The sequence below is a fragment of the Kogia breviceps genome, chromosome 16 (genome assembly GCF_026419965.1).
Source record: "Kogia breviceps isolate mKogBre1 chromosome 16, mKogBre1 haplotype 1, whole genome shotgun sequence".
In the NCBI taxonomy this organism is placed as follows: Eukaryota; Metazoa; Chordata; class Mammalia; order Artiodactyla; family Physeteridae; genus Kogia; species Kogia breviceps.
This window is the reverse complement of record NC_081325.1, coordinates 19,637,505-19,661,092: the sequence shown is the minus strand read 5'-3', so window position 1 is coordinate 19,661,092 and position 23,588 is coordinate 19,637,505. Positions and strand designations below refer to the sequence as shown.

At 40.0% G+C, this 23,588-nt stretch overlaps 1 protein-coding gene across 2 annotated transcripts in view; it reads right to left on the bottom strand.

The window, feature by feature from the left end:
• Window positions 1-23,341, bottom strand: part of RCBTB2 (RCC1 and BTB domain containing protein 2) — a 35,832-nt gene extending 12,491 nt beyond the window's left edge. Inside the window, exons 1-10 of one of the 2 annotated variants that reach the window (XM_059042269.2) lie at window positions 23,010-23,341; window positions 14,977-15,076; window positions 11,798-11,865; window positions 10,505-10,555; window positions 8,905-9,060; window positions 8,529-8,679; window positions 6,168-6,334; window positions 5,230-5,388; window positions 5,007-5,114; window positions 3,821-3,963 (exon numbers count right to left, since the gene is read on the bottom strand). In XM_059042269.2, coding sequence (XP_058898252.1) covers window positions 3,821-3,963; window positions 5,007-5,114; window positions 5,230-5,388; window positions 6,168-6,334; window positions 8,529-8,679; window positions 8,905-9,060; window positions 10,505-10,555; window positions 11,798-11,851 — 989 coding nt within the window. In that variant the 5' untranslated portion in view covers window positions 11,852-11,865; window positions 14,977-15,076; window positions 23,010-23,341. The remainder of the gene's footprint in view (window positions 1-3,820; window positions 3,964-5,006; window positions 5,115-5,229; window positions 5,389-6,167; window positions 6,335-8,528; window positions 8,680-8,904; window positions 9,061-10,504; window positions 10,556-11,797; window positions 11,866-14,976; window positions 15,077-23,009) is intronic. The other variant, XM_067016694.1, reaches the window with a different exon arrangement.
• Between the last annotated feature and the right edge of the window lie 247 nt (window positions 23,342-23,588).

Genomic DNA, 23,588 nt, shown 5'->3' with positions numbered 1-23,588 from the left:
TCTCAACCACTGCGCCACCAGGGAAGCCCTAATTGTTTTCTTAAAACATTACTTACTAAAGCAGATCAGAAAGGTTTGGGCCATCTCGACCCAGGGTCAATAAATATTTTCATCAAAACTTTACCAATTTTAGGGTTAAATGAAGCCTGCTGTGGATCACCCCAACTCACACTGCAAACGGTAAGTGCAGTGGTTCTGACTCACTGGACTCTATCATCTGGAACCCAAGAGAGCAGCTTTCTGGGATCAAGCACATGTTAGACTCTATTTCAGTAAGTTCATGATTGACAGGCAGGTAGTTCTCAGAACACTTCCTAATGGAAACCACTGTTTCATTGAGTTGAAAATAATTATTTTCTCTCAGACTAAGCCACCGTACAGATTTAAAGAAAATAAACTATTTCCCCAAGTAAAGTACCATCTTGATTCTCTCGGGCAATGGTACCAGCATCCTCAGTGACTTAGGCTCAGAACTTCAGGGTCATCTTTGACTTCTCCCTCCTGAGGGATCTCTTTGTTCAGAACATCCGCTTGGTGAATAACAGCAAGTCTTTCTTTGTAGCGCCTCCCATTTGCCACACCCTCATCAGGCACACCCATACCCGGACCAAGGCAACTCTTAGGTCTCCCCGCCTCAGACTTTCTCTTCCGACCTAAATCGCACAACGCCGGCAGGTTAATGATCCTCTTGAAACACCATTCTCATCACTACATTCAGACCTTTGTTGACTTCCCATAAGACAAAAATCCCGACACATGACCTTAAGGCATTCCCTAATTTGCCTTCCATCTATGTCCTTCCATCTATGTTCTCTCAAATCACCTTTGCCCACACACTCTCTGTTCCAATCAACAGATGTGCTCACTGCCCCTCAATGTCATTATGCACAAAGTCCTTCGTCAGGAATGTTCTTACGCACTTTGGGAGACCACTTAAAGTGACAGCCTCTCTTTTCCCTGATAACGTTCTATGAAAAATGTAACTGACTGGAACACAATCGTGTCCTTCTATGCTAAACTAGTCAACGTCAGGAAATCAAAATAACTTCATTCCTACATTCACTTCTGAAATGTTTACCATTAGCCTCCAGGAGAGGGGAACGGCCTTTGCCATTCGTTAGAGGGGGTGGGCCACTGCTTCCACAGCACAGGGGTTAAGGATGCAGAAAAGCTAGGAAAGCTGGCCCTCCCTGAGCACGGCCTTGGGGCATTTACCCGGAGCACCCAGTGCCACGAAGGAAGTCAGGGGTGGGGCTGAGGCTTGGCCGACTGCGGCAGCTGCTACAGCAACGAGAATAGAGAAGGTTTAGAGGGAACTTTCAGGTCTCAGCTTGGGACTCGACCATCAGCCAAGGCGCCCTGCCTTTGCCTGAGGTCATCTGTCCTTACATCTGATTCATACCAAGAAGCAAATGTGGAAGTTCAGTTTTCCAGGCATACATGCAATAGACAATGACTATAAACTGAGCTAACCTTTACTGTCAGGATGTCTGGCATATTTCACACTTTATTTTGTAGCCATTCTTAATGGAAAAAAATTACTACGTGTTCATAATAAATAGGTTTGGTGTTACCTCAACGGATCTCCGCTACAATGGCACAGCTTAATGTATGAGAAGTACTAGACATGAAACAGCAGAGAGTGAGACAGAATGCAAAACAGAAAACGAGGAGGGCTTCCCTGGTGGCGCAGTGGTTGGGAGTCCGCCTGCCGGTGCAGGGGACGCGGGTTCGTGTCCCGGTCCGGGAGGATCCCACGTGCCGCGGAGCGGCTGGGCCCGTGAGCCATGGCCGCTGGGCCTGCGCGTCTGGGGCCTGTGCTCCGCAACGGGGGAGGCCATAGCGGTGAGAGGCCCGCGTACCGCAAAAACAAAAACAAAAACAAACAAGGAAAGAAAAAAGGTAATTTGTGAGGGAGGAGAATAATGAAGAAGAAATCATGATTATAAAAAGATCCAGAGCACTGTTTCCCAATCCTGGTTCTGTAAGAGGCCAACACATGATTAATGACCTCAAGAAGTCACAAAATTCACAAAAATTCAAGACAAAGTTAGTTTTAGATCAATCTAACTTAAACTGTATTTTTAGGGAACTTTAAAGACATGCTGGTAAATCAAAGTACTGAAAATTCAGAAAGATTGGGAATGACTGGGTTAGAGAAGAGAATCATTTTAATTATTAAAATCACTTCTATGTGAACATAAACAGTGACATAAAGTGTTAGCATTCCTCACCATAAATAGACTTAATCAGGTTTTTCTTGGGTTGCTGTTTGAGTAAATAATCCCACGTAGACAAATTTCCCCTTTCCGCTTCTGTGAATACGTAACCAAGACCTGACGACCCACCCCGACCCAAGTCAATCCTGTTCGTTCTAATTAGCCACGACTCCCCGTGATGGGCCCCAAGAGTTAGGAGTTCCTGAGAGATAAGTCATAACATATCTGCAAAGTTTCAGTCATTGAAAAGGGCAGGTAGGAGCCGAACAAGTCCCAGCAAACCTATAGGTTCCTCCCTTGCAATATTTGTGCGATGGAGAGCCTACAAGCTCAGCAATCACCACCTGAAATTCAAGCACGGAAAACTGAGAAAAGCAGGACCATCTCATTCAAAACACTCATCCCTGATATCCGTAGCCAAAATCATGTTTACGTGGACAAGACCAAGTGTGCAAGTATTTAGCTATTTCTACTTTTTTTTTACATATATAATTCAAAAAAAATGTTTTGAGTTATGAAGTTTTTTAAAAAGACAGAAAGTGGGCCTCCCTGGTGGCGCAGTGGTTGAGAGTCCGCCTGCCAATGCAGGGGACACGGGTTCCTGCCCCGGTCCGGGAAGATCCCACATGCCGTGGAGTGGCTGGGCCCGTGAGCCATGGCCGCTGGGCCTGCGCGTCCGGAGCCTGTGCTCCGCAACGGGAGAGGCCACAACGGTGAGAGGCCCGCGTACCGCAAAAAAAAAAAAAAAAAAAAAAAAAAAAATCCAATGGAAACATATAAAAGAACTGCTACAAATGCAAAATAATTTATCCATATATTTATTTAAAATCAGATATAGCAAAAATTAATATCTAAAATAAAAATGAAAACAGCAATATTAATTTCCACAATGATTTCAACCCTGGCCTAATAGATAATAAAATGTTCTTGTTCCATGCTCCTGTGTCAAGAAATGAAGAGTGAAAAGGGAGTGATATAGCCATGTTTGAGAAATTTCAAGAGACCTTCAAAAATAGTAGGATAATCTGGGGGAAAACTCTGGATATGCTACGGACTTAATACAACCTTGTAAACAAGTGCACACAACTCAGTTTTAATTTTTTAACCATTTTTTTTTCTGCTTCACAGTGATAGCCTGGGAGTTGAAGTAATGAAACAGCCCTATTCTTTTCAACTGGCAAATTTTATAAGTAGCTGCCCCCATCTGAGATACTTTCATCTTCCTAAACCATAGAAGATAGACCTCCAATGTTATCAACTTCTTCTTAAGAATGTGAAATAGAAAACAATGAGAACGGGGGCGGGGGGGGGTCTTTTTTGAGCGAGAAGAATAATGCAGAAAAAGCTGTTGGAGGTTTAGTCATCGTAGTTTGTGTAAAGTAGCTATTGGAGGTATAGATGAAATACGGGTATGTGAAAACAAAATATTTAACATCGATCAACTTGCCCCAAAATTCTAAAGCTAATTTTAAAAAGGAATGAATGGTCTTGTTCAAGAATATTCTAATACTAGCAGTCAATTGCCCATAATTCTATACAATGCCTAAGTTTAGTTTAATCACGAAAGAACACTGAACTTATTTTGAAAATGCACGTATTACCTGTCCTTTTCCACAACAACAGGAGTAGGGTAGGACTGGTTACTTTTGTTGCCAGTGCCCAACTGGCCATAAGAATTTGCACCCCAAGCATACACTTGACCTTCATCTGTTAATACTAATGTGTGTGCATAGCCACAGGCAACCTGGAAAGAGAAAAACCAAATCCACTCAGGCCTGCAAACAGAAAGAAACATGTTTCACAAGACAGGTTAAGAATCAAAAAATGAAAAAAAAAGAAAAAGGGAAGAGGCAGTCTGCCAGAGAAGCAGGCATTAAATTAACCAACATCCCTCCAGATCTAGCTTAGGCACCGTGTGTGGTGAAAACTGCAGTAAGATCAACATGAGTCCTTCAGTGACAAGAGTCCAGTTTATTTATCTTTAATACAGCATTCATTATGCTACAGAGATCAAGGAGTGTGAAGTGAATAAGAAAAAGACACTCCTATTTTTTAAGAATTATTTTCTCCTTTTATTATAAAAGATGTTCAATGTGAAAAAAATATAGGAAAGTATAATTAGGAAAGTCATCTCAAGATCAGGATTTTTTTCTATTTATATATAAATATAGAGATATGCACTGATTGCTTTTTTAAAAATATGATCATATCTGTATAAGTAGTCCTGTATCTTTCTTTTTACTTAACATTGCATATAGCATTATTTCCCTACCATTAAAAATCCTTTGTAAGCATCATCTCTAATATAGATTTAGTATTGATATCAATTTATTTAACCATTAACTTACTGTTTGATTAGATAAACTGTGCTACTATTATTTGTTATCAATTTTTTCTTTCTTTTTTTTTTTCCCCTATATCTTTACTACACCTTCTGCAAGTCACTTTCTCTTTGGTTCCTTAGGATAATGCCCTAAATTTAAGTAGAATTACAGATCAAAGGGTATGAATATTTTTAAGGCTCTTGATACATACTGCCAAAGTTTCCTTGGAAAAGATGATAAAAATTTACATCCCAACAGCTATGTATGAATGCACTGGAAATATAAATTTTCTGATAAACATCTACAACTAAATTCAGGAAAAGAGCTTTAACCTTTACTTCAGTCAAGATAGCCAAGCAGCTTACCTTTTCACCCTGCTAAGACAACTGAGTTTTTAGTACATTGGTATTTTTGCCCCCGTAGCCTTAAAAACAGGCAGCACGTGAACCAACAGTGGACGTACCCGCTGGACACGAATGCCTTGCAAAGCTGCTACCCTACAGGGGGTTGGCTGGTTGCCGCTGCTGCCGAGTCCCAGCTGCCCGTTTCCATTGTAACCCCAGACATAGACCTGAGAGAAGATGAGAGACTCAATGCCCACGAAAGCTGAAAAGAAGCATTCCATGTCGGTATGACACTGAGAAGGTACAGGCTTTTTTAAGCAACACAGGAAATAACTTTCTTACCTCCCCAGTGTTCACCACTGCCATGGAGCACATCTGCCCACAGGCTATGTTCACAACTACTTTATTCTGTAAGCAGCCAGTGACTCTTCGAGGTATCGGCTGATTAGCTGTCGATCCAGACCCCACCTGACCAGAGTTATTATAACCCCAGGCAAATACCTATTTGAAAGAAGAGATCAATAAATGAAACACACTAATATATAAAGTGTCTCAATTGGCACTTACGGTGCCTCATCTTGGCCCTCAAAGTGCTTGATATCCATAAATGCTCACAACACAGGCAGGGAAGTTTCCATAGAACGCATTCTTACAAAATGTATTACTTTATTTTTTTTTTAAAGATTTTTTTGATGGGGACCATTTTTAAAGTCTTTATTGAATTTGTTACAATACTGCTTCTGTTTTATGTTTTGGTTTTTTAGCCACGAGGCACATGGGATCTTAGCTCCCCGACCAGGGATCAAACCCGCACCCCCTGCATTGGAAGGCGAAGTCTTAACCACTGGACCGCCCGGGAAGTCCCAAAGCATATTACTTTATAAAATTAGGTTACTGGCATTACCTACACAAACAGCAATGATTATAATCAAATATCAAATAATCCTTATAAAAATATCTACTGTGCTTCAGCCATATTTTCCAGCATTTGGGGATTTTTCTTTTTGCAAATAACCCCCTTGAGTATAGCAACAGAGAAGTAACAATACATCCTTTTAAATTTTGCAGTTATAGAAATCCTTACTACATACAGGCACACTTCATAATATAAACACCATGACTATGAACTGCTAACAAGAGTAAGACTGAATTTGAGGTAGGTGATTATTTTAATCAAATGATCATATTTCCAGGACTGCTATAGGAATCTATAGAATGTATTGAAATTAAAATCTTATTGAAATCTTACGATCAGTGAGATTTATGCTGACTGTCCTCACCTCTCCATCGGATGTTAGCACCAAAGAATGGTAAGACCCACAGGCCACTTCAATGACTTGTTTGTTTGACAAATTAGTAGAGATATGACAGGGTGCTAGACCATGATTAGATGTCCCATTGCCTAGCTGACTGTAACCATTGTGACCCCAGGTAAAGACTTCTCCTTCTGAAAATAAAAAGAAACATAATCAACTTTCCAACAATGAAAATACATATACTACACACTTCCACAAATGGAAACTAAAACTTCATATGCAAAAGCTAATCAACTTCCCTATTCCACAAAACTCACTTTATAAAAGAATACATTTGGAAAGTTTAACTACATTCTACCTCAAAGCAACCAGATGAAATTTAAATGGATGCAGTTATAATAGCTGGAATATAGGTTTTTAATAAACAACAGAGAAAAGGCTGCTAAGAGTAAGAGAAAAAAAAAACACTGAAATTCAAAAGACTGTAAGGTCATTTAACTTCTCTGAACCTTAATTTCCTTATCTATAAAATGATCTCCAAGTTAATTTTTTGAATCTTTGTTATATTACTTATTGTGAAGTATAATACATATTCAGAGAAGTTCTTATAATATATATACACAGTTTTATAAATAATTACAAAGTACACATCCATGTACTACCACTCAGGTCAAGAAATATGATCTTATGATCACCCCAAAAACCCCCCACATATACATCCTGGATAACAGGATTTAGTCTTTCTTGGTTTTGAACTTAACATAAATGGAATAATACAGTATATACTCCTTTCATCTGTATTTTTCTACCCTATTGTCTCTTTGTGCTACATTCGAGACAATTTCTTCTGACCTATCTTCCAGTTTATTAATTTTCTCTTGCTGTGTTCAAACTGTTCCACTGACTTTTTTCATTTTGATAATTATATTGTTTATTTGGTTCTCTTTCAAGTCTTCTATAATCTCTTCAGGTATCTTCAAGCTCATTTTTTATTTTTTCAAACATAATAAATACAGCCATCTTATAAGTGGTGTCTGGTAATTCTAATATCTGCTATTTAGTAGTTGTTTTTTGCTGTTTTTGCAGGTTCTTATTCAGGGTGCCTTGTTTCCTTGTACCTGGTTATCTTTGACTATGTGCTACTAATTGCCATTGAAAAATTATTTTTCGATGGCATTATATTCCTTCAGGCCTAGAATGAAGGTACTTTCATCTAGAAAGAATTTGCATTAACTTCTCTCATGTTCTTAAGGCACTTTAAAGGTACCTCTTTGATAAATCCAAGGCTTGAGATTTCTTGGACCATCCAATCTAAGGTGAATTGGAATACAAATCCACAGATACAACACCTCAGGGAGAGGTTTTCTTGCTTTTTTTCTCCTTGCTTTGCTCAGAGCCAAGGAATTCTTCTGTTGTGTCCCTTAGAGATGAAAGAACTGACTCATCCTTGCCCTGAGCGTGTAGCCCTTTGTGGTCCCAGCCTAACATGTGAGGTCTTTGACTTGTGACCCCTTTACCTCATAAGTACATCAGACCACAACACTGTTTAAGTGCATAGGCAGGTGGCTTTAAGGCAAAATTAGCTTCAAGGTCCCCTCTAACTTCTTAGTTCATACTTTCTCTTAAATATATTTGGTCTAATAATTCCTTTCTGCCTTATCAGTGTTTTGATGCTTTTAGAAAATTTTAAAAAATATTTTATCTAGAATTTGTATTTATTTTCAGTGCAGAAATGGTCTGAATAATCCAGCCTGCTACTACTGGCAACCAAAAATCCCTAAAACTTATTTTTAAAATGTGAAATAAATATACGGGAGTATTTATAAAATTTATTTTCCATTTAAAGAACACTAATAAAATGAACACCCAGCTTGAGGGAAACTCTAAGGTATGTTTTAATTATGTTGTCTTATCAGTCTGAATGCATGAAATAGCCATGAGAATATTTAATTCCTTATACTACTAATACCAACTAGAGCCATCAGTCACTGTTTAAAGTCAGGATCACAGAACACTAACAGTTAGAGGGGATCTTGGAATCTAGCTTTCATCGCTCTGTTCATAGATCAAGAATCTCAAGTCCAAAAAGTCCTGAGTGAGTTCAGCATTCTAATGAAAAATAATTACACATATAAACAAAAGGAGTTCACTGGGCTTATCTCATTGTCATTCTTACACCCAAAGTGCCAATAACTGCTAGATTCCATCTGCTACATCATCTTACTTTGATATTGATATTTCATATTGTCCAAAGCACAGTCAAGTTCCCAGGGCAGAGCCAGAAAGCCAATCAAAAAGTATGTTCTCAGTGTATGGGGTGGTCCTAGTCTTGTTCCTCAACAAAGAAAGCAATGGCTAAAATTCCACCCTGTGTTCCTAGGTTACCTGCTGTTGCAAGGACAACATGTGGACCACTCCCATAGCTGAGGCAGGCAATTTTCTTGCCACTTAAAGCATCCAGTCTCCGAGGTTCAATGGTGCTCTGGACATCACCTAATCCCAAACAGCCACAGCAGTTTGTGCCAAGCACAAAAATCTGTGGGAAAAACCACAGTTAGTTCAAGCAGTTCTATTTCTGACAAACCTGTACATTCAAACAGGCACAGTTCCCCTAGGGAAACTGCTTCATTATTTAATGAATAAGAATCTACTCTCTGTGCATTTTTTTTTACCTTAATTCCTTCCTTAACTCCTTAGTTCCCCCAAGATCTTCAATTCAGCAAATCCATTACTGAAAGTGTAATTTTTTCTTCAACATTACCTCGTCATTTACTGTAGTATATAAAACTTCATTGCCAGCACTGCCAAAGACACAGGCCTGACGAACTAACTGCAGTTCTTCCTCAGAACAAAGGGAGAAAATTGGCCACTTTCCCACATCTAACATCTTCAAAGATGACAGAGTAGCCTGTACTGGCTGAAAAAGAATTTAAAAAATAAGTAAATAAAATAAATATATATATATTGACTAATAATAAAAAAATAAGTTTTCTTTGCCCCCTTCATTTCTGTAGAAGAGTTAGCATTGGTTTGAGGAGGAACAAACCCTATCTATTTTGGAAACTGCCTTTACAAGCTTGACTGCTTCAGGACCGCTCTCACTGCAACCAAGAGCCAGAGGTCCTGGATGGAATCAGATCTCATCTATTAATTTTCCTCAAGGACACAGGAATCATCCAAGGCTGAACTTTGGGGAGGTGAATGTCTGGCAAGCACTTTCAGTGTCAGTTATGTCTTAAATGTAGCACTTTCAGTCGGTTATGTCTTAAATGTAGCTCTGGAAACTAAGCTGCTTGTGAAAGCAGGAAAAAAGGGAGAAGACTGCTGTTTCATCTGCTGCCTATGTCTTAGCAAAACAAGTCCTTGGGAAAGAACAATGCCAAAGGTGACACCAAGGAGAAAGTCCAGAAGGTTTCAGTTCATGGGTCAGTTCTGACCATTCAGTTTGAGCAACTGGTGGGTTCCCTCATCCCCCCACTCAGGTTTGGGGATCGGCAGGACGAAAATACCCAGAAAGTATATGTATTCATTTGCTATGAATGCTGTAACAAAGTACCACAAATTGAGTTGCTTAAACAACAGAACTTTTATCTTCTCACAGTTCTGGAGGCTAGAAGTTCAGAGTCAAGGCATCAGCTAGTCTGGTTCCTCCTAAGGGTTGTAAGGCGAAGATCTGTCAAGCCTCTCCCCTTGGCTTGCAGACGGCCAAATTCTCCGTGTCTCTCACATCATCTTCCCCTACATGCGTATGTCTCTGTGTCTCAATTTCCCACGCACCCCCTTTTTTTTGTTTGTTTTGCGGTACGCCGGCCTCTCACTGTTGTGGCCTCTCCCGTTGCGGAGCACAGGCTCCGGACACACACTTTAGGAGCCTCAATCACACCACAGCCAGCCTGCATAGCAGGCATCTCTGCAGAAGGCACCCAACTACCTCTGGGCCCAACTATTAAGTAAGGGACTAGCTGAGCAGGAGCCAAGAGTGGGCAATAAAAAAACTGTAGGGGGGCTTCCCTGGTGGCGCAGTGGTTGAGAGTCCGCCTGCCGATGCAGGGGACACGGGTTCGTGCCCCGGTCCAGGAAGATCCCACATGCTGCGGAGCAGTTGGCCTCGTGAGCCATGGCCGCTGAGCCTGCACGTCCGGAGCCTGTGCTCCGCAACGGGAGGAGCCACGATGGTGACAGGCCCGTGTACGCGAAAAAAAAAAAAAAAAAAACTGTAGGGGAAAAAAGCACTACCAGGGAGTGAGGGCTTGGCAATATACGCCATCAAGATCGTATCCCTGGAATCTGCATCCTAGTTTGGGGTCTCCTTCCTGCACTTGTCACCAGCATAGGTGAGAATTAACCCCAGGCCAGCTTACCTTCACTACTTTGCTCACATCCAAGCCACCTCTCTCATCTTTCACTGGCATCTGTTTGGGAAATGCAAAGCAGTAAAATTTTTTAATATTAGCTCAAGGAAAACATAAAAGGAAATACATCTCCATAAAGTTAGAGACCAAAATGCATTTTATCATTCCTTTGAGTGTGTGCTCCCTGTATTAATAACTCTGCTTCTCCATCCATATGAAGAACCAAGTGGATTATGATACTTCACTTAACTATGGACAACTATTAAGTTGTCACAATTCAATTTAAAATACCGCATATAAAAACAGAATTAAAATTACATGTTGGGCATGCCTAGCAAAAAAAAAAAAAAAAAAATTCTTAAAGAACAACAGCCAACACCTCATGTCTTGAGAATTTCCTGGCAGCATAACACCATGTAATAAAGTAATTTCTTTGCTAATTCCATGAGTCTTTTATTTTACAAAACCTGTTCCCAGAAAAAAATAATGAAATTTTCTATGAACATTCTATAAGACTTTCAGGTTCTATACATTGCTTTTGTAAGCTACTTTCCTACAGGAGCTCACAAATGAGCACTTCAAGTCAGCACGCGGCAATACTATGGTTCAGGTTCAGAAGCTGTGCTGTGTTTGTACACTACGCTGGCTGTGATGACGATTTACATCTTTTACTGAATTTTGACCATATTTTATTTTTTTAAGTGGAAAACAGAAAAATGAAAGTTAATGGTGGCAGCTAATATTAAGCTGTCAACAGTGAAGAGCAGATATTTCGTAAATTTAATAAAATCAACACCAGATAGAGATAGATGTGCCTGCTGAAAGATGTGAAACTTTTAACCTCAATTGGACACTGACCGGACTTCAGCTGGCTGACTGTAATATTCAGATGCGATGGAAATGAAATAAAGAATATCTGCGATGAATTAAGAACATGTCATCTAAGATTAAGTATTTTGTCATTTAAAAAAAAATCTCTGGCAGTGGAGCAAACGTTGTTCAACTCAGACCCTTTTGCAGGACAGCATTTTCTGTGAAAGTAGGGGTGGTGTGGCTCCTCATCCAGCTCAAACGTCACCGCCTCCGGGGACCCTTTCTCTACTCCTCAGACGATTCCCCAGATCCCTCTGGCATTCTCTACACCCATAACAGTGATCGGCCAGCATCTCAGTCACTATACTGAGAGCCCCTCAGAGACAGACACTATCTCATTGATCTTCCTGTTGGATGACCAACAGAGGTTTGATGAAGTATGTTTTATGTGACAGAAAATATATGGTCCAAGGGCATGATTTTTCTAACCTTGCCACTTTTTCCATAGAGAAGGCAAAGTTCTTCTTCCATATGGTGTTCCATGGTCCTGTGCAGTCCTTGGGGAAAAAGTATGTGGTAAGATCAAGATCCCATATGTCGAGTGCAACTGGACAGGTTAAAATTACTTTACTTCTAATTAACAGAGAAAATAAACTAAGCTCAAATATGGTGAAGGGAAAATAAGGGAATTAAGTTTGGGGCATGGGAGTTAACAGCTGTAAAACCCAAAAGATGTTTTAACTGTTGTTCTGCTATGAGAATCCTCCTGCTGAGGTGTGGAAAAATAATCCCAGGATAAACCTATATATTCTTAAATCTATTAGGGAATGAGTAGAAAATTTTCATTTCAGAGTTGACTTCCTATAGATAAGAAAAAATAAATTTTAGACCTTGGTCAAATTTCCCCTGGGATTGGAAAGTTCCAAATCACTGTGAAGAGTAGACTTATCAATTCTCAGCTCCACTGAAGAGTGTATGATTTGCTAAGGCGGAGGGAGGGGGGAAGGAATGAAAAGGATAAGAGGATGAAAGGATGAATGAACAAATGTGACTTGTTACCTTAACACAAAATCTGCAACAACAGCCATCAAGTATGTAGCTATAGCACTGAATGTGCTTTTTGCCTTAATTAACCAGCTCCACAATGACTACCTTCTGCCACATGAAAGTAACAGCAGAAGCAGCCCCATCAGATAACACACAGTATGTCTGGACTCTGGTTAAATCATTACACAGTTATCACTAAAAATAAATACGAATAAATATTCTCTCTCCCCTGAGAAGCAATTTAATGAAATCATGTTTAATAATGTTGACATTCTGATTCATTAGGTCGGCTTCTATTTACTCAAATACAACCCATATTTCAAGTGCCCAACATCAGAGTATTTTATCTAATACTACCTACAAGCAGTTAGAGCCTTGCAATAGATAAAAACAATAACCAAAATAAGGCTAAGTCTTAACAGGGCTCCTTATCAATGTTTTATATTCACTTGAGGATACTGGTAAAATTCTGTTTTCTTCAGCTGTAAAAGGTCTCTCAGCATATAAGGAATAATAAATAATATATTCAGGATAGTTATTACTCAAACTATGGCAATTAATACAACTCATTATTTCTAATGTTTGGAAAAGATATGCTTGTTGTGAAAAGGATCACTTAAGACTTTTCTCACTTATAAATTTCTAAAACTTGATCTGGTTGCCAACATGGAAAAATAATATCATGTGGCAGCTATTCCTATATCATCTGTCTTCTCTATTAATTTTCAAGCTCTTTAAGAGAGAGGACCATGACCCGTTCATTGCTATAACTACCACAACACATGGCTCAGAGTAGAACACAAGATATTCGTTGAAAGCATCTTCTGAATACAGCTCTTTGTAGATTGCAGACAGCCTATATTGGGGATTTTTCTCTTTTTTGCCTCATCTTAACTGGAAATACCTTTTCCAGACCTGCCCCAAGTTTACTGGAATAAAAAATAAAAAGATAAGAGAGGGAAGAGAAGAGAAAGTAGAAGAGTAGAGGAAGGGAATTCAAAGGCAAAAAAGGAAACAAACAAGAGAAGGAAAAGGGATCTAATTAGAGAAGTGACTGCCCCTCGCTGGACTTTAGGACCCCTTTGTGTCCCTAGCAGAAGGGAAATCTTGCTAATCTGCTGAGATCACTGAACAGTAATCTTGGGGTTTGTTTTGTTTCGTTTCCCCTCCCCATCCCTCTACCATTGTAGGTAACCAATTTCACTGGTTTCTTCTTCGATTTCTTTTTGCAAAAATAAGCAGACATATGTGTTTTTATTCCCCAGTTCTTTCTTGTACAAAAAATAGCATACTTTTTTTTTTTTTTTTTTTTTTTTTTTTGCTGTACGCGGGCCTCTCACTGTTATGGCCTCTCCCGTTGCGGAGCACAGACTCCGGACGCGCAGGCTCAGCGGCCATGGCTCATGGGCCCAACCGCTCCGCGGCATGTGGGATCTTCCCGGACCGGGGCACGAACCCATGTCCCCTGCATCGGCAGGCGGACTCTCAACTACTCTGCCACCAGGTGTATCCTGGAAAGAACTCTATATCAGCTAATAGAAATTTTTTAACATCTGCATATCTTGGGTTTTTAAGGAGAAAAATAAATAGATTTTTTCAGTGTTTTTGATCAGTTTCAAGTAGAGTAACTCTTTAAAAATTAGAATGGTGAAAAGCAGGTCATTCCGTTTATTTGACTAATCAGGTTAAGACATAATTACATGTATGGCATATGAAAATTACCATATTCAAAGAAATAACATTCAGTTAAATTCAATTAACACTAAATATAATATTAACATCATTTCATTTTTGTCAGTCAGAATGTCCTTGAAGATTTAAAAATGATTCATGATTAATTACTATTATACAGTACTGTGAAAAAAAATGATGTCAAAATCTGTAGCATTGTAGAAAATGGTTGGCTTTTTTCTTTTTTTTTTTTTCCTTTTTGTCTGTCTGCGTGGCTGGCTTGCGGGGATCTAAGTTCCCCAACCAAGGACTGAACCTGCAACCTCGGCAGTGATATAATGGCGTTCTAACCACTGGACCGCCAGGGAATTCCCTGGTTGGCTTTTTTTTTAACGTTATTCCAATGTGATACAAATAAAATAGAGAATACTAGCTTTCCCAATTTGCACTACTTGAGGAATACAGTTTGCGGAATATATGTGAGGATTACAGTTATCTCATCCTGCTATATGTGATATCACCAGGCTATTATTATATCAATGTTATAGTAATATATCAACATATATGTCTTAAAAATCCATAATACACATATAGAATACCATATCTATGATGTGATAAACATGAATTCTAAATAACAGCAACAATAATAACAGTTAAAATAAACAGTTACCCTATGCCAAGCACTAAGTGCCTTATATTATCTCATTTAATCTTTACAATAGCCAAAAAAAAACAGGTATAATCATTGCCTCTGTTTAATGGACATATTTCAATACTTTGACTAACAGTCAACCAGTCAGTCAGGGTCAGAGCCAGGACTAATTCCAAAGTCCTTGCTCTTGGCCCCTCCCCTGTAATGCAGGGATAATTTTAAGTTTTCCTGTGTACATTCCAGATGGTTTTATTTTGTACTGACTGGTTGGGAACATTCCCGCCAAAAATGTTTGTACCTGATTGTTTCTAAATTTCTGGAGCCCAGTATTCAGTCATCTTTAACCCTGTTTCTTCTAGATCCTTGTGAAGTTGTCGTCTAGGGTAAGGTAAATGTGACTGAAAATGGAAAAACATAAATAAATTCTATTAGAGAACAAAAGAAAAGGAAAAGAATATACCATCTTGAAATTTTAACAAGCCAGTATTTATCTGAGAAAAATACAGTTAAAAAATTGTATCAGCTCTATTTACTGTTAGAAAGTCAGCAGCAGAGGTGCTCAATTATAAAAAGAATTAATATTATAAAATATAACTTTCAGATATTATATATATATATATATATATATATATATTTTTTTTTTTTTTTTTTTTTTTTTTTTTTTTTTTGTGGTATGCGGGCCTCTCACTGTTGTGGCCTCTCCCGTTGCGGGGCACAGGCTCCGGATGCGCAGGCTCAGCGGCCATGGCTCACGGGCCCAGCCGCTCCGCGGCATGTGGGATCTTCCCGGACCGGGGCACGAACCCGTATCCCCTGCATCGTCAGGCGGATTCTCAACCACTGCGCCACCAGGGAAGCCCTCAGATATTATATTTTATAAGTTTTGGGAAAGGGCTTCAACAACTTGGATGCTGAAACTTACCAAAAAAACACTTAACATTTAATCTATAGTATTTCAACATAAAAAAAATGCCAGGGAAACCATTTGGAAAGGGAAAAACGCAAAATTTTCAAATTTTTGGAAGTACAGAAAACATCTTTATGACCTCAGGGCAGGGAAAGATTTCTTAAATGAGACACACAAGCATAAACCACAAAGGAAAGACTGGTAAATTTTACTATGTTAAAGATTAAAACTTTGGCATAGTAAAAGACAAAATGAACAAAGGGAAAAACATGCCACAGAGTGGGAGAAGATATTTTCAACATATATAACTGATATCTAATTAGTATCCATAATATATAAAGAACACCTAAAAATTAGAACAAAAAAGACAATCCAATTTAGAAATGGACAAAGGATACAGGCAATTCACAGAAGAAGAAATTAACAAACATATCCACGGAATTTATCATGGAAATGTAATCACAATCATATAGATCTCACCAATCAGATTGGCAAAATTAAAGGGGATAATACATAGTGTTTGTGAGGATGAAGATCAGAAGGCATACTCATATAGCTAGAGGAAATGTAAACTGATCCGATCACTTTTAGAGCAACGCAACACTATTTAGGCCACAGCAGTGTCTTTCAATCTTTTTTGATACATATATGTACCTGAAACAAGAGTTTCACAAAATAATTCTTACCCTTCCTATATGAGATGCTAAGGGATATCCTCTTTCTTATTTTTTTCTATTCTACATTATTCTATTCTCCCCTACCCTATTTTGTCCTTTTCTATTTCATTTTTCAATGTTGGTTTCAGCCCACTAAGATAATTTCAATATCATTAATAAGTCATGTCTTGTAGTTTAGAAAACACTGGCCTAGATGAGCTCTAGTGCATATACAAAATTGTTTGCAATAGCAAAAAGCTAGAAATAGTGGATAGAATTGATCAACAGGCTCCATCCACAGAATCTGTAAACTGTGGAATGCGTATACCACACAGCAATTAAAATAAATTATCTAGAATCAACACAGATAAGTCTCCAATACAATTCTGATCAAAAATTACTAAGTCACAGAATGATGCATATGATACACTATTTGATAAAGTTTTAAAACATGCAGAAAACAATACTATTTTTATGTGTAAAGGATACTGACAGCCACATGGTTGGACTTCGATGGAAATGTTTCATAAGAAAGTTTTGACAGAGGTAACGTCAAAGGCAAAATTTGCCATGTAATTCTATCAATGAATTGGTGTGATATGGCTTTTCCAGTTAACATGACAGTTTTCAAGATTTTAGGCTTAAGTTAATCATCTGAGTATAGGAGGATAAGGTTACCCAATAGTAAGGAAAACAGAATTGTAGAATCAGAATACCACCATACTAATACTGCCTTTATTGCGAACATAAGAATTCAATAGAGGCTTGATAATGACAACTCACAAACCACAATTTCTTTCACCAACGGTAAAATAAAATTTTACCAACACCATAGGAAGATAATAAGTCAATAACACAGAAAAAGTACATTATCTTAAATGCCATGGAAGAAAAACATGAAATAGAAGAAAGTGTATCAGAATGTGTTTTTTACTTCTTTTCTTAATCTGCTTACAAATTTCCCCCTTTTCTGTACAGGAGGAAGACCCAGGGCAGAGGCTGGCATTTGTATTGGGAAGCTCTTCTTCATAGTGACAGTATCATGGCATAAGATCATCCCATATGATACATACTATATGTTGCTTTATTGTTTTTTTTCCTTATATGTGTTTTGGGATACATAACTTGGCTCAGATATATACTTAATTACTCACATTAAAAAGTGCCTTGTGTTTTTGTTCTTATGCATTTCTTCCTTTTGTTTGAATGTAATAAAAAGAACTATGTTATTATAGAATCTTATTGTACTGATATTTGCCTTACAATATAAAAAGAAATGGGAGAATAGGTAACTTCTTCAGCCAGAAGCTCCTGACACTGACCTCTGCCTTCAGAGGCTCCAAACTGGACACTCAAGAGCCAATGTTCCAAGTTTTTGCATGAGTAATTTTCTTTTTCTTTTTCTTTTTTTTTTTTTTTTTTTTTTTTGGCCATGCCATGCAGCATGCAGGATCTTAGCTCCCTGACCAGAGATTGAACCCATGCCCCCTGTAGTGGTAGCACAGAGTCCCAACCACTGGACCGCCAGGGACTTCCCACAAGAGTAATTTTCAAAACCAAATATATATCAACTAAGGTAATCTTTTGCATGACATTTCCTATTTTGACTGTTTTTCTAAACTTGTAGAGTTCAGTAATTTATTTCTATATTATCCCTGTTTGGGACAGATAATTCCTTTTCGTACATATTGTATTTTGAGAGTTTTCCCTATACTCTTCATAACTACACAGTTGAAGATCAGTGGATGACAGTCCTTCAGTAACTGAACAAGATAAACATACCCATCCCTAATCCTCTTGAAGAACAAATAATTCATTTCCCTGTACAAAGCATATAATAAGCAGTCTCTACATCTTATTAATGGTAATCAGTATTAATCAGTGTGTCTGCTAATATGACAATGTGTCATATTACTCGATAATACTTCTGACCTAAATGAGTTAAACTGATTATAGGACATTCATTTGCCTAATTCATTCAACAAATACTGACAGTGCCTGCAGTGGGCACTAAATTGAAAGCAAATATGTACAAAAAAAAAAAAAAGAAGAAGTAACTTGGAGCAAAAGGATATCCAGCTGGTAGCTGCCTGTGTCACTATTACCCCAACCCAGTAGTATGCAGGGGCCTTAAGAGCTAATAAACTAGATACACCATATCTGAGAGAAGGCATTTTCCATGGAAATTGTTATCTTGCAATTAACTAGAAGCTTCTAAATGCTAGTATCTGTTTTCTAGAAGTGATCCCAGAAGGAAAAAAAAGAAAAAAAAAAAAGAAGAATTTTTGCAGAGAAAGTCCAGTGTCATGTATGTTTTAAAATTCAACTTAACAGTATGAGGTCAAATCTAAAGCTATGCTTGAGACACATAATGTATAGAAAAGTTTTCTTGCAATGCAGAACTCAATGCTTTCAACAAATTCTCCCATCTGGGCAACACAGTTGACGATGCTTTTACAATCAAAGAAACAAGGCATGACGGAAAACCAATGTCTTTCAGGACACCAGCACACAGTTTACAGTATCAGTGTGTTAACGAGCTCCAGACCAAGTACATGTCAGCCGGATAGTGATGGTTCTCACCTATATGCTTAGCTGAGTCATTAAATGGTATGTCATCAGAAAGCTAGAAATAATATAAATATGTATAAATGTAATATAAAATAATTAAACATGATCCCAATGATTGCTTGCAAATAAGGATGACGGACATAATTTACCTCCACTGGAATGAGCTGCCGTAAGTCAATGACAAATAACAGTGAGACACCCTACACAGCTGCTAACTAAAGTGGGACAATTATAAACAGGATGGACAAAACTAAAATGCTAAAAGCCGAACTAAAACTAAAGCACAACCTCAGTGGCAATGGTATTGCCATATGTGTATGATAAACGGCAAACTGACAGAACACAGAAACATAGTTGCTATTTTAATGATTTCACTGTACAAAGGTTTCCAAACTTCGCCAAGAGTGATGAAGCAGACCTTCAATCCAAACCAAAATTGCATTTAGTTTGAAAATATTACTGAGCTCATTAAAGTTGGTCTTTTCGGCCAAGCACAGCAAAAGTGTCACTTTCAAATACGAAAAATAATCAACATAAACTATACACATATTTTTAGGTTGTTATACTAGCTAAAATGAACTGATACTTGAGACATTTGTAAATCCATTTGAATTTTAGATCCTTATATATCTAATACAATTTTTTTTAAAGCTCTTAACATGCCTATTAAATAGAATACTGTTAACCATCTCTGCCCCACAATGTAAATACTCGTTCAATATGGTAGCCCTTCTTGGCCGTGGCTCATTTCCATTTATGATTCAAACTGTTCAGTCAAATACATTCAGCGTAATACAGAAGATATTATAACGGGGTCACAATTCATGATTTACTCACAATACTGGTACTTGTCACTGTCTTGCATGGGGAGACAGGTACTATTGGGTTGGCCAAAAAGTTCATTCGGGTTTTTCCACAGGATGTTATGGGAATACCCAAACGAACTTCTTGGCCAACCCAATAGGTATGAGCTCAGGTTAGATTAGCAAGGCTGAAGACACATAGAAGACACACCCTAGTGTCATAGTCATGCTGAAAGAAACTATTACACCTTAAATTCCCTGGAGACTTTCACGTTAAGATGAGATCACTGTGTGAATTAGACACATGTTCCTTCTGGATAATGAAAGCAAGAAGGATTGGGTCAGCCTTCCACTGAAGGACACTATGAATAACCCTTTCAGGGAGGCACGCTATTTGCTCCTTTTAAGTAAGTATCCTCATTTAGCCTTCCATTTTCTGCCTTGAACAGGAGTCCCTGATGCCACCCTGCAGCCCTGATCATTCCATTCCACAATTCCATTCTCTTCCAAAGACATTCTCATATCTCTTTCCTGGTCAATTTTGATTTATAGTAAGTCAACTCCAGTAAACCTCAAAAGTAACAGCATCTTAGGGGCATTTTAATTTCACTTTAACCAGGTGATAAAACCAAAATTAAATGTGACAAAGTCCTAAAGTCATAAGCAAATCCCATGGGTACTCTACATTTATAGTTTTAGATTAATAGCTTTTGATATTTAAACACAGTGTTTGTAATCCACTTAAGTAAAGGACCCAAAGGGAAAAACACTTCACTTTCTAAAACTGTTCCTCTCCATCAGTCTCTTTCACTAAGCATCCTTTAATTACAGAGTGCAATTTGGCTAGGCTTGTCTGGTTCATTCAGAAATCTCAAAGAGCAATAATTTAGTACCTTAAAGCATGACATCATACCAGGTGAATCGTCACCACAGTTCCAAATAAAGAAAATCAACAGCCACTCTTAGAAAACAACTTCACCTAGTCATCCACAGTCAGAGGGACATTAAGAAGCAACTGCAAAGTGCAGTTAAAACGTGAAGAAAATATACATGTTTTTTTTCAACCCATCTGTAGTATTCGTTTGGCTAGTCTTTTCCATTCAAGAGCCCAGTCTCTTCATTTGATTTGCTGCATTAAACTAAAATCCTGAATAACGTGAACTCTTTTTGGAAAAAAATATTTTTTCACCAATACACTACAAAAGACAGTTACATTTGTCACAACGGACATGCTGTGGGGCCCCATGAAACACATAGCAGAGAATGGTAAAACAAACAAAGTTCTCCCAGAAAGATACTGAATTCTAAAAACCAGTTCTCCATCATGAACATCACCTTCAGTTTATCATTCAGACCTACCGTAACCATGCTGTTTAAAATTGCAACGCACACCTGTACTCAGTCCCCTTTCTCTGCTCTCCTTTTTTCATTTTTTATGGCACTTACAATTAGAAAATTACAGTTAGAAAATTTTCTAACCCAATAAATAATTAAATATGTTTACTGTTAATCATTCTTTGCTAGAATGTAAGCTCCAGAGGGAAGAGATCTTTGTCTATTTTGTTCACTGACATACTCTAAACACCTAGACACAACCTGATACAAAGTGGTCACTCAGTAAATGTTTTTTGAATGAATGAATGCACATTGCGACTTCAGTATAAAGTACTTCTGGAGCCAAATACCAATTTCATTTATACAGTTAACAAATATCTACTGAGCTGCCATTATGGGGGAGACAGCACATACACATACAAATCCATAGTATCAGACAGTGATAAATGCTACAAAGCCAAATAGAGCAGGATAAGGAGATGGAGAGTGAGAGAAGTGGCTATTTTAGATGAGGCAGTCACCTCTGAAGTGATGGCAATTAATTTGAGATCTGAATGAAGCTGGGTGCCATGCAGATTTGGGTGGAGGGGGAAAGTGAGCATGGAGAAACTAGCAAGTGCACAGGCCTAAGGGTGGAGGCCGGCTTGGTAAACCCAGTAACAGCAGTTAAGGCCTGCGTGGAAGGAGTGGGGTGTGCAAGAATATAGCATTCCACCTGCCTTTACCTACTACTGAATAACGTGTATATTACCTAGTCCCCTGGGAAAGAAAGATTACATTTCACCTTTGAGTACTCAGATTCTCTGATAGTTAAGGGCTTCTTCCATTCTAGCCTCCAAATGTCCGTATCACCACATCATATAAGATTACAAGGCACACAGTAATGACATTGTTAAAAATCATTCCAAGAACATCCCCAGGAGTCACGAAACTGACTTAACTAAGTACCACTGCCCAGGAAGGTGTAAAGCCAAGCAGGAACGTAGTACTAGAAGTGTGCAAAGCCAGGAGCTCAGTAAACGTTAAACAGGAACTGTCAATTCCCACTCTGGGGGAAAGAGCGTCGTTCCAATTAAGTCGCCAAGCGCGGCATCAGGCAGCTCTACGACATGCATTTTGTTACAGTGCTGGGCTCCAACTGTTCCGACTTAGTATGTAATTTCCCAAAGAACAAAAGCAAAAAGTTCACTCTGAATTAGCCTTCCAACTCAGGCAGGAAGTTCTTTCTCGGCCAGGGCAGAGCACTTGTAAAGTTTTCAGCGTCTGAAAATCCCTATTTTCGGGGCTAAGCAGGGCAGTATCTGCCGGCTTAAAATAAAGATTTATGGCGGTTTCTCCCCATCCCTCCACAGCAGTCCCAAAACAGCTTCGCCGAGCTTAGTCAAACTTTCTGCGCTATCCCCCGACATCAGGACCAAATGTCGAAGGCATAATAATGAGTTTCGCGAGCCGGTTCGGGGCCGGAAGCTGGGTGAATAGAGATAGATACACAGGACGGGAGCCGAGGGTCTAGGCGACATAAATGAACACAGCAGCCTAACGGGGGACGGCGAGTGCGAAAGGAACTGCGAGGCAGGTGCGCCTCTCCCGCGCTGGCCGAAGGAGTAGAAGCCTCCAAGAAAGCAACTCCCCTGGTGAGACGCCAGAGGCAACCCTCGCCGCGGCGCGCCACTTCCGCCAGCCGACTCACGCATGCGCAGCGCCGCCTCGGCCCGCGGCCTGGGTCAGGGTACAATCCGGGAGCCGCGCGCCCAGCCCCGCCAGCGGCTTTGCGCACGCGCGGCGACACCTCGGCCCTAGGCCTGGGCGAGGGTGTCGCCCCAGAGCCCCCTTCCCAGCCCTCGCCAGAGGACCTGCGCACGCGCGGAGACGCCTGGGCTCGCGGCTCGGGCGGGGCTATCACCCCAGGGACTACCCCTCACCGAAACCTCGCCCGGAGTTCGGGCGGCGGGGGCGGTGTGGGGAGAGACGGCTCGCCGCTGGGGGGGTCTGAGAGCGGCCGGCTTCTATCCTGGCGCCCCCCCGCCACGACTTCCTACGCCATCCCCTATGTCCTTACCACAACGCAGGCCCGAACCACATCCGCTCCGCCTCCCAGGTCGCCGTTACTGCCCACCGCCGCGAGGAGTTGGCGCCTCCCCTTGAAGCAGCCCGGCCTCGGCGGTACGCGCTCGGGTGACCGACTGGGGAGGGAAAGAGGAGGGGTGCGCGCCCGAGGGGAGGGGAGGGGAGGGGGCCGGGCGACGGCGCCTCGCCCCTCCTCTCCGCTGCCCCCTGCCACCCCCGCCCCTTTCTCGCCGACTCTCTCTCGGCTCCTATCGGACCCCTAAGACTGGACACTGGCTCTCCCGCTGCGTCCATCTCCGCCCTTTCCCCGGGGGTTCCGCTGTGGGAAACCCCCACCTTCTCCAGGGTTCTGGTCCCCAGAGTCTTGGGAATTTGGAGATGCCTGACCCGGAAGGGTGAGGCGCACGGATGATGCGGCAAGCTCTTGCACAGTCCCTCTCCCCCAGTCTGCGCCAGCTTTTCTATTGGTGGTCCCTCCATCAAGGAGCTCAGATCACTTCTCCCCACGGTTTCCCTGCTTTCCCCTCACTGCTGTACCTTTCTAATACAGAGGCCGAAATAATGAGTGATG